General features: G+C 37.2%; 1 protein-coding gene and 1 long non-coding RNA gene across 4 annotated transcripts; one reads left to right on the forward strand and one right to left on the reverse strand.

Moving 5' to 3' along the window:
• Positions 1-7,311: 7,311 nt before the first annotated feature.
• Positions 7,312-9,918, forward strand: LOC147495232 (high affinity nitrate transporter 2.5-like). Of its 3 annotated transcripts, XM_086563853.1 has the most exons (4): positions 7,312-7,522; positions 7,590-7,736; positions 7,814-8,983; positions 9,297-9,918. In XM_086563853.1, the coding sequence occupies exons 2-4, from the start codon at positions 7,666-7,668 to the stop codon at positions 9,670-9,672; spliced, it is 1,617 nt and encodes a 538-aa protein (XP_086419979.1). In that variant the 5' UTR covers positions 7,312-7,522; positions 7,590-7,665; the 3' UTR covers positions 9,673-9,918. The 3 variants fall into 3 exon arrangements, with proteins under 3 accessions (XP_086419979.1, XP_086419978.1, XP_086419980.1); XM_086563852.1 differs by having other exon boundaries at positions 7,312-7,736; XM_086563854.1 differs by having other exon boundaries at positions 7,312-8,983.
• On the reverse strand, positions 9,895-11,941 carry LOC147495233 (uncharacterized). Its single transcript, XR_015197363.1, has 2 exons — positions 10,694-11,941; positions 9,895-10,526 (listed from the first exon to the last, which is right to left on the reverse strand). It is a non-coding gene; the product is annotated as an uncharacterized LOC147495233 (long non-coding RNA).

Here is an 11,941-nt window from a genome sequence, read left to right on the forward strand (position 1 = left end):
TAATTTCATAATATCCGAACCCGAACCCGATTATATCCAAAATTTAATATTCGAACTTGACATGAACCCGATCGAATCCGACTAACTCGATCGGATAACACTAAAAAAAAAAAAAAAAAAAAAAACCCAAAACCCAAAACCCGAATCCGACAGACCCGAACCCGAACCCAACCCGAATAAATAAACAGATATAAAAATTAACTTGAACCCAAACTATCCGAGTTCGGGTCGGGTCGAATTTGGGTCAAACCCGACCCGATTCCCTGCCCTAAGTAGAACGACGTATGCACATAATGTTAGTGCATACCAGACGCTACATCACAAGAGTGACACTAAAGGTTATACACAGAGTATGCACAAACAACCTCAGGCATGTGAAAAGGGTATGCAAGGACAACTGTGCATACCCTAACAGTTGTGAGACAATTATGCATACCCTTTCAAGTATGTAGATATGCACAAATAACTGTGCATACCATTTCCCATATAAATTAGAATGTGCACTGACTTGAGAAACATCAAAAGAAATAAAATCTACAAACTAAAAGAAAATTTCATTCAATTCTGAAATAATATCAAATGAAGAGTAAGGACAAATAGTGTGTTTTCTAACATTGGAATTAAGAAAAACATAATTCTGAACATTAAAACTGCCTCACTACTCAATCCTCTATTGCACTACTCGATCCTCTATTACAAAAGATGGATGCATGTACGCTAATGGAATCCATGTACCATCCAATCATTTCACATGCAAAGCATAAACCTCAAGTTGACGAAAAAAGTCATCATGCTCCAAATTCACTTGGATACTTATAATTAATCTTCAGACCTTATCATCGCTCTCAATATAATCTTTCCATCCATTTTTCTTCCATTTCACAGGCGAACGTACGTAATTCCAACCATAGTACAAAATATCCCGATATATCGCGATATTTGGGGATATCTATCCAGATTTTAGAGAAATATATATAAATATTACGATATGTACAGAGATATATACGACTGCAAATATCGGTGATATTTCGATGATATTTGTGATATTTGTGATATTTGAGGATATTTTGTGATATTTGGTGATATTTTATGTATATAACAATTTTATTTAATATTTACCATTATATTTCAAATAAATATAAATAATGTATGATATATCAAGAAATATCCACAATATCCATGATATTTGTCAATATTTTGAATATATCTACGATATTTGCATGTGGAACAATGTCAAATATCCCCAAAGAGAGAGATATATCCACGATACATATCCAGAAATTGAATATCGATAAATACCTATATCCTGATATTTTGTACTATGACTCCAACCATTGTATTATGCCTTCGTTTGGACGATGTATTTAGCACATGACTCGAACCATTACATTCCTTTCTCAGTTCGCATGTCATATTCATCGTCTTCATCCTAAAGTGCATAACAATGGTAAACAACTTAAATTAAACTAAATATGACATATATACATAAAAACACTAAAACACTAAAACCAATAAAAAAAAATGAGTCCACCAAAAGTGCCCCTATAATGCAATTTTGTTTTTTTAAAAAGGAAGATCAAAATGATTGTAATTGAGCTAATAAGTATGATTGATTAGATTACACAATACACAATATTAAAACAACATCTAATCATATTCATATTTCATCAAAAAGGTATGCACAATTGTTAGTTCATACCTTCATAATCCAACTATTCGAGCAACTCTAAACACTTAAATTTCTAAAGAAACTAGCGAAATATATAAGCTAAAGTAAGAAGATATATAATACACAAAAAAAGTAAATAAACCTTTGAATCTCAACAAACAAAAAAAGAATGAATAAAAAAAAAATCAAAACCAAGAGAATGAAAGATAAAAAAAAATGAAATTGGATAATTGATGACTGAAATTTAGAAGAATCGCTTGAACAACTTCAATCTTCAATCTAACAGAGAAATTAGACAATAGTTCGATTGGTGTTTGCTCAATCTATTTCCTTTATCTTTTTTCGTTAAGTGTTGGATGTAGTGGTGTCAAATGGGTTTTGGGCAGTGGCCCCTCTCAAACAATGAAGCCCTCATGTTTTGAGGGCCGGGCCGGGTCGGGCCAATGCTTAAATCTCGAAGCCTTTACCCGCCCCTCAACCCTCTCGAGAGGGCTTGAAGGGCCGGGCTTGAGGGCCAAACGTGATGGCCGGATACTATGTTATACATTTGATTTACAAAATAAATTTAGAAACATTAGTTAAAAATGATAAAATCGAATGCACTTCACAATTAAACCTTCAAACTACTAAAAAAACTTGTTAAAGTTGTATTAGTCAATTAAGATCAGTTAAATTCATTTCATAAAATATTATAATGAAATTATAAAGTTGACAAACTTAATAGATAAACGTTTTTTTAAGTGATTTTTAGCATATTAATGTTAAAATGAAATATATTGTAAAAAATTTTATTAAAACATATGTAATAAATGTTAAGAGCCTAATGAGGACCGGGCTTAAGGGAGGGCTTAAGTTTCGAAGTCTAGGCCCATACCCTCCCCTCAAAGGCTTGAGGGCCGGGTCGGCCCAGCCCACGAATGTGTGAGGGCCTCATTTTGAGGACTTTTTCGGCCCATAGGCCGGGTCGGGGCGGGCGGGCTAAGGGCTTAAAGGCCATTTTGACACCCCTAGTTGGATGTGCTCTACTCTCTCGCTCTCTATCTTTCTAAAATATAAAGATGGGTGAAGTTGGAAAAAAATTAAGGAAAAGTCAAGTCAACACTGGACACGTCCTTATTAATGATTAAAAATATGAAACAGGTTTTTTTTTATGATTATAATCTAATAAATTGTTCTGATTTGAAAATCTGGATGATCTAGACCATAATAAAAACTATAATTAGGGTCTTAAGCTCATTTTCTTGCTTTTTTAATATGTAAAATGTACATCAACCTCGGAGGCTGGGTCGCTGGGAAAATTGAAGCAGTCTCACTGTATAGAACTGCTCAGACACAATATTTCAATATCTAAAGTTCACATTATTTGCTTATTTCCAAGGATGGCTACATATCTACACTATATGATAGTCGGATCTTCCGGAATACCTTTCTTAGGGGTGTCTACTTTTGCCGAATTTCCGATTTTTCTGAAATCCAACCCGAAATTGGTCTGGTTTTGGGTATAGTTTTCATGGGCCGATTTTCCAATTTTCGAAAATTCTGAAAAAAAAAAATTGGATCGGATTCGGATATAACTCTAAAAACCGATCCGATCCGATCCGATCCGATATCCGATCCGGAAGTTCCGATATATAACTGATCTGAAATTTCTGATATTATTGTCAATTTATTCCAAAAATATGTTCTCTCACTATCCACTTGATTAGATCTTGATCAGATCTCGACCGTTCATTCATTTTCTAGTTTTTTACTTCCAAAAACAAAACAAAAACATAACCTAGCCGCTACTTTCCCACTTGAATTGGACCACTCCACTGTCATTACACCGTCTGCCATAACAACAATGATATGAAAAAAAATGTCATTGAGTCATACAATGACTTCCAGACCAATCCAAAAGCCAAATTCCAATAGATAGAATATTATGTAAAGCTACTTAGAGTCCAAGACCGGAATCCATTATTCATGCAGACACTTCACGCTTCAATTTCCACACACGAAAAAAGATTGAAACATTACAAATACCTAGACCTCAACAAAATGCAATGCTTGTTGTTGGTGGCTGCAGGTTCTTTTTCTCATTTTTTCTTGGATCACTTGTTTGAATGAAAATGGGGTTTCTCAGTAAACAAGTGCGTATTGCTGTTGGTATATTGGTGTTGTAGACATGGTTTTCTCTCCCTACAATGAACATTGACGTATGATATTCCAAAAATAATTGAAAGTAAAGAGATCTTTGAAAATTTACCAAGTATTCTGAAATTTCTCGAAAGTTTCAAATTGGAAATATATTTTGAATCCGAAAAAAAATTGGATCGGATTTGGCTTGCATATTAGGTTCCGAAAAAAATTCCGAAAAATTCCGAAGGAGGTTAATCCGATCCGATCCGATCCGATCCAAAGTCACCCCTAACCCTTTCCAATATCGAGTAGGCAATTTAAGATCTCCTTATTTACTTAATCTAAAAACACCTCTCTCACAAAATTTAGAATAAACCCCACTTTTATTAATATAATTTGAACAACGTCCCTTTTTTATTAATAATTTAGAAACACCTCTCAAATGTCACTTAAATTAAATAATTACCCCCATTTCCCACATTGAAATTAAAACAAGCTCTATTTTATTATTGATAATTTAAAAGAGCCTCCCTAATGTCATTTAAATAACATAATTATCTTCCATTTTGTTTTAAAAAAATAAATAAATAAGTCTCTCCTATATAATTACAATTATCATTTACAATTAGAATCCAAAAAAACCATGCTAACTATCGATCTCGAGGGACGAGTTTCAAGACTTAAAAACGATACGTAGCAATGTTTGCATACTTGTAACCAAACAAGTAGGCTGTGGATCTAGTCCGTGAGTATGAAGTGGGATATGTGTAACTAGAACTTGGGAACAACTTAATAATATGGATTGGGCTTCTGGGATGTCAATGGGTTGGATAACCCAATAACCGAACCGAACCTAACCAAAACAAACCAAACCTACTAACCCATTGGGTTTGGGTAATTCGGTAGTTCAATTTTGAGTTCTGATAAGATATTAGTTTGGTTTCGAGTTTGCCATCCACCAAACCAGTATGAATCCAAACAGATAAGATGTCATTTTAGTAGTATTTATAATTAATTTTGTATAGGTTTTATAAATTGTGTGGCTGAATTAATTGATATAATTTAAGATTTGATTAGTTTCATAGATTTCGATTCGGGTCGGTTCGGTTTCGATTGCACTATAATATTATCAATTCGGGTTGGTTTCATATACCGTAATATTTTATTGGTTCGGCAATGAATTTTCGGAAATGCGACCCAAACCAACCCATTAACAGTCCTAATAGAGACTATATCGAGATGAGATTGTCTACATGTTTAGCCACTTTGACAACGAAAAATTGGCCATCACATGTTTGATTACAGATAGGGATTAACAAGTGTAGACTGTCAGGGTTGCAATGTGACGATTCTAGACTTCTGAGTAGGGAAGGGAATTGGGTTGGGTTGACTTAAATCCGACACTATCCGAATCTAATTTGGGTCGGATTTAGGTAAAGTAAAAAACATATATCCGTTTTTTAATTCAGATACGAATATGGATATATCCGATTAGGTTTGGATTCGAGTAAATAATAAAATGTCATATTATTTTCAATTAAATACAAAATTTTAGTTTTATCCAATCGGATTTCTATTCGAATTCGAATTTGGATACATGAAAAAAATTCTTATAATGGATTCGATCTGACCATATCGACCCGCTTTATGGTCGATCAATAGGCCGGGACAAGCTCGAAACCTGATTGAATCCGAACCGATAAAATAAGGACTTAGACTTTAAATTTAGCCCGATAAGATTATTGGATCAGGTCTGGGCATACCTATGTCCGATCTGATAATGGCCCAACTCGAAATCTATAATAGTTTATGTGTTTTATATTTAATATTATTAATATATCATTATATCTATTATATTTATTGAAAGTTAACATAGAAAATTAGAAACCATATTGGTTAGTATTGTGTCTTCCACACAATAATTGTGGGTTAAATTCTTGCTACTTACAAATTTGATTAAATTTTAGACAAAAATAATAGTTCCCATGTATTGCTAACGGACCTAGGCCTGGCCCGAATCCGAACTTGCCCAATAAGACTTAATTTGGGTTTGGACTCAAAATATCAAATATGATTTGAGCCAAACCCGTTAACTGCCCTAGACCCCGCTCACTGTCCTACTTCTGAGATACTCGTGTAGGAAACTAGAACAATCACAAACTCGATAGCTCTTCCCTGTCTATATAAGAATCCGTTGTAGATTGCAACAACTTTGGTAGCGCCAATAAGACAGTCGCAAACATACAAAGTCTTGGAGCTACCAAACAGAACTTTATGACTAGTGAGTAGTGACACAAAGTCCTTGTCCACTTTCCAGTAAAACAGGAAGCCTATGCAAGGTCCACACTCAAACTCTTGTGCATGAGGGCCTCTATCACTTTGTGGATGCTGCTAGGCTCTTAGAGTATTTTGAGACCAACCAATCCAGTTTCCGTTATTTAAGACTGCAAGTACAAATCAGATCAGGGCATTATTTATTATTCTGCATTCCCTATCCCTATAGAGTGTGAGACCAATTCCACTGGCCGCCTCACACTCCAAAAGTACTTTTCCTTTGTTCAGACGGCTTAAAATTTCTAAATCTGAAAAATAATATAAAGATATGTACACAACATTCAGTAACAAGACAACCGTGACGGTCTGACGCCCATTTATAGGGACAGCTACTAGGGATCAATAAGATTCTTCCTATCAGATTTGAATATTCAAAGGTCTTGGATCCTTTTGTTAGGCGAGTGTCTGCCAATTGACTAAAACAACATTACTTCCCAACTAGCGCATGTATCCCAATTGACTAAAACAACACTGTGTATCTCATAACTATTTCCTGGAGCTACAGGCAATCAGCCCAAGGTTTTCTTCCTAATGAAATTTGTGATGGATGATAACCCACTCATTTTACCAACTCACTCGTTGCCTCGTTGGATACTTACTAATCTGGGAAGAGTACAGATTGCCTAAACATGGACGCGACACGCGTGGTTTAAACTTAATGCCCCCAGCGGTATAATTCAATGCATCTGGAGTTGAACACTTCACATAGGCGCAAATTAAAACACTATATAACACTTAAATGATCATGTTTGGCTCAGGGAACGGTGTCTATTAAGAGAGGAGATCTGGTGTCATCTGAAAAATGCAAATATTCCTCTTTTTCTACGTAACGCCTTCCACTCATAGCAATGATGGAACACATATGGGATTAACGAACTAAGAAACCATCAACTCAAGAAGCCTCCAAACTTTTCATGGCATGCAATTGCAATTTCTAAATCCAATTAGTGGTTGTGTAAAAGAAACTACTGTGGTATGAGAAGAAATGTCTTAGGCAAGGATATTTTGGACACTTAAAAAACTTAATAAATTTTAAATGGTAGTCAAACAAGAAGTTTTATAAATCAAGTCCAACATTCAATTTCCGTGGATTTCGACGTGATACCCAAAGTCAATACTTCCACCAACTTGGTATTCAAATCCCCTTGTTTTTTCTTTTAGAGAGTTTAATAGTCTATAACTTCAGCCCGATCTTTCTCTTCCTCCAAAAAGGTGGAAGAAAACAATGGGACTCTACGCAAGCGAGTATTCCGAAATCTTAAAGTATCCTTTCATAAGACCAAAAACAACTCACAATTTCTAACAGAAGACTCCACTCTGAGATGGCAGAACAGAGAAATTTTTGCTGAGTTTCTGCCTTTCTACCTATCAAATGACAAAGAAAATCACTGTCTATATGTAAGCTAGCTTTTTTCCGTTACATAGAAATATGGTACTTTATTAATCTCCTCATTTTCTTTCTCAGCCATATTAGTACTTAATATAGAATCGAGCATTTGGCCGGAATCACAGTCGACACGCAGCCAAATACTATTCATTCCATGCAAAGACATCTGTTGGATTTCATCTCATTTTCTGCAAAAAAAGAAGACACGCACATCATTTGGAGAAAGTAAGGCACATTTAAGTGCTTTCATCATATTTACACAACTCATTACTTTATAAGCTAGTTGGTCTACGTTTCCTTAGTTCTGCAGAATCCAAGAAGCCGAACATGGAAACATCAGGTCCTAAAGCAGAATCTGAACGTCCCAAATTTGCCATTCCAGTGGATTCTGAGAATAAGGCAACTGAATTCCGACTGTTCTCAGCTGCTCCGCCCCATATGCGAGCTTTTCACTTGTCATGGATATCCTTTTTGGCCTGCTTCGTCTCCACTTTTGCAGCTCCACCTCTTCTTCCCATTATTCGTGACGACCTCAATCTCACTGCCACCGACATTGGTAATGCAGGGATTGCATCAGTTACTGGTGCAGTCTTTGCGCGAATTGCCATGGGGACAGCCTGTGACCTTTTTGGCCCCCGCCTTGCCTCTGCCTCAGTCATCCTCCTTACTTCACCTGCAGTGTACTTCACCGCCACTGCCAACTCTCCAATCTCTTTCCTCCTTGTTCGCTTCTTCACAGGATTCTCACTCTCGACCTTTGTCTCCACTCAGTTCTGGATGAGCAGCATGTTCTCTGCTCCTGTTGTAGGGCTTGCCAACGGTGTTGCGGGTGGCTGGGGAAACCTTGGTGGTGGCGCCACCCAGCTCCTCATGCCACTGGTTTACTCGCTCATCCATCACCTTGGAGCAACCGCTTTCACCGCCTGGCACATAACATTCTTCATTCCTGCCCTGTTCCAAACTTTGACAGCATTTGCCATCTTGATCTTTGGCCAAGACCTACCAGAAGGTAACTTCAAGCCATTCCAGAAGTCAGGAGAGGGACCAAAAGATAAATTGCCGCAGGTGTTCTACCATGGGGTCACCAATTACAGAGGGTGGATTTTGGCCTTGACTTATGGGTATTGTTTTGGAGTGGAATTGACGGTGGACAACATAATTGCACAATACTTTTATGACAGGTTCAATCTAAAGCTCGAAACTGCCGGAATCATTGCAGCAAGTTTTGGTCTAGCGAATTTAATTTCTCGACCTGGTGGAGGATTATTCTCTGACATGATGGCTAAGAGGTATGGGATGAGAGGTAGGCTCTGGAGCCTCTGGGTGGTGCAAACAATTGGAGGTCTACTGTGTGTGTTGCTTGGTAGAGTGACCACACTGGAGGCTTCAGTAACTGTGATGATTGCTTTCTCTTTGTTTGTTCAAGCTGCCTGTGGACTGACATTTGGAGTAGTTCCCTTCGTCTCCAGAAGGTATTTGTTATTATTCATCATATATTTTTAGTAGTATCAGAAAATTGCCAAGTCTTGTGACATTATTAGAGCTATAACGAACACAATAATTTGTTATTTATGACACTGAATTTCTAACTCCCAAGGACCTTCTAACCTTCCACAGAAAAACATCACTTCTGTCCGAAACATAGCCATATCCTGCCACACGCACAGCACCCAACACACGCGTGCATGCAATTGCTTCCAACTCTGTTAAACTTCTAATGTTCTACTAAGTTATTTAATACACTAGGCCACACACTCACCTTTTTATGACAACTTTCATTTCCAGGTCATTGGGCCTAATATCAGGAATGACCGGAGCTGGTGGAAATGTCGGTGCTGTTTTGACTCAGTTGCTTTTCTTCAAAGGCTCTAGATACTCCAAAGAAACAGGTATAACTCTGATGGGAGTTATGATTATATGTTGCACCTTCCCAATATGGTTTATCTATTTCCCACAATGGGGTGGGATGGTTTGTGGTCCATCAAGCAAACAAAATGCCACAGAAGAAAACTATTACTTGTCAGAATGGAACTCCAAGGAGAAGGAGAAAGGCCTTCATCAAACAAGCTTGAAATTTGCACATAATAGCAAAAGCGAAAGAGGTAGAAGAGGGGGACACTCATTGACTCCCTCTGATGGAACCCCACTAACACATCTTTGAAGTAAGGGATTTACCTTTGGTACATGATCGATAGTCTACTGAAATTTCATAAACCTATATAAAACATGCATGCGCCTACGTTAAACTTGTAATCAACTATCGTGTGCATATTATTAGTGTTCTTTTCTGTTAGTTTCAACTTTGAATTAGCACAAGGTCTTAGCTCGTGTCTGTATTATTGTATCCCAAACGTTCAGAAGAATGTCAAAAGCAATTCAAATATTAGTAAAAGTAATATTCACATTTCATCTTTGCTCTATTGAACATCCAATGTTAAAACACAATCTCAAGAGGATCTTAAAAAATAATTACAAACATTGAAAGTGTAAGCAAGCCTTACATTGTTTTCCACAACTGCAATTGGTGATTAGTTTGATTGCCTCCTTGAAGAAATAAAAGATGACAATACCACAGAAGAAGCAGCCTTCTTGATTGGCATAGATGTAATTGCAGTCTGCTTAAATTGACTTCCATAGACAATAAAAGAGAGACAGAAATAGAATGATAGAAAAAGCTGGAGAAAAGAGGACTTCCATTCTTTTCAGAGTAAAGCTGCCATCTTGAACTTCTGACTTACTTAATTAGCCGTATAGACTTCCCCTCAACCAATGCAGCACCTAAAGTCCAAGAAACATCTCCAGGTCCAAATATTAGTTCTGTGTTACGCATACATAGAACATCCTCAACGAGGTCGGACCACAATTGAGAACATAATTCCCAGCCTTTTTCCAAAAGCGTTGTCGAATTGGCTCTTGGACTTAAATTTAGCACATTGTAGACAGCAAAAAATCCGGATAAAGCATGGAAGCGAGCTAGTAGTCCAGGGGAAACTGTCAAGTTCTGCGAAGTGACACCTGAATAACACAACAAACAAACTCAGAATATGAACTCTTGCAAACAAACTAGCAGCAAAGGTCAAGACTAAATTATAAACATCCGAATTATTGGTTGGTTGGTACTACAAAATTATAACACACGTCCAAGATTTAGAGCTTTTATTTTAGGACAATTTCCGACATACTTGAATATCATATGAAAACCATGGTTAGCACTTAAATAAGGAAGCACAATGACCATTATCAGACAGCTTGGTAAGGCAAGTTCTCATCCTTTTCTTTCTTTTTATTTTCCTTTTTTTTTACCCCCTGACCGGTTTAATCATAATTTCTTCAAACCCCTCTCGTTTTCCAGGTGCTTCGTCCAAGGTTGTAGAATGTTGGGATATGAAGAAGGAAGAATCTGTTGTGATAAAAAAAAATTGGTGCTTTAGAATGGCAGACCAAAACCAGGAGGGAGGAAATTAGGCTTCTTGAATATTTGGCAAATCAAGATAAAACTGGAGGCTTGGGATTCAGAATGGCTGCTGACATAAACAAGGCACTGATAGCCAAACATAGTTGGAGAACTTATCATGGCCCTCACTCTCTGTGGACAAAAACTTTTAAAAGCATCTACTATAACTGGTGGGCTGTGGCCCACCAATGGCACCCACCCCTTGATGCTTCCTACTTTTGGATGGGTTTGTCAAAATCCTTAGAATTAATAGATAAAGATGCTATGTGGAGTATAGGAAATGGAAAGACTGTCTGTGTCTTCCATGACCCCCTTGGATAACCATGAATGGTAAGCCTTGCTTACTAAGTGATTATACTTATACCAGACCAAACAGTTTCAATCTCAAAGTATGTGAGTTCAGAAGACCCAATGGCTTTGAGTGGGACATTGATAAGTTAAACCTTGACTTTCGTGGTCCAGTGGTGCAAGCTATATTAGCTATCAATATTAGGCCAGGAGATAGAGAGGACAAACTTACCTGGTTTAACTCAAACAAAAGAGTTTTCTCTGTCAAAGGGGCTTTCAGAACACTAACGAACGCAAGACAATGAGTTTGGTCATTGTTCCAGCTACAACTACCTGACCATAAAAAGGTTGTGGAAAGCTAAGCTGGCTGCAAATTGTCAATTGTTCATGTGGAAGTTGTACCAAGGTCTGGGGATGCTCTCAAAACAAAGGGACTGAAGAAAGACTTCTCATGCCCTTTCTGTGGCAATTTTGAGGAGTCAACAATTCACATCTTTTTCTTATGTGAATGGACTCGAGGGATCTAGTTCACATCACAATTGGCTTTGAGGACTGACTGCTATAGCCAATGGAATACTCTTGATTGAGTTCATGAGATTATGCAATGGAGCATGAATGGAGAAGAAGGGGTGGCAGACTTAGGGATGTATGCTTGTATACTACTTTATAACATCTGGATGCTAAGGAA

The sequence above is a fragment of the Coptis chinensis genome, chromosome 6 (assembly GCF_015680905.1).
Source record: "Coptis chinensis isolate HL-2020 chromosome 6, ASM1568090v1, whole genome shotgun sequence".
In the NCBI taxonomy this organism is placed as follows: Eukaryota; Viridiplantae; Streptophyta; class Magnoliopsida; order Ranunculales; family Ranunculaceae; genus Coptis; species Coptis chinensis.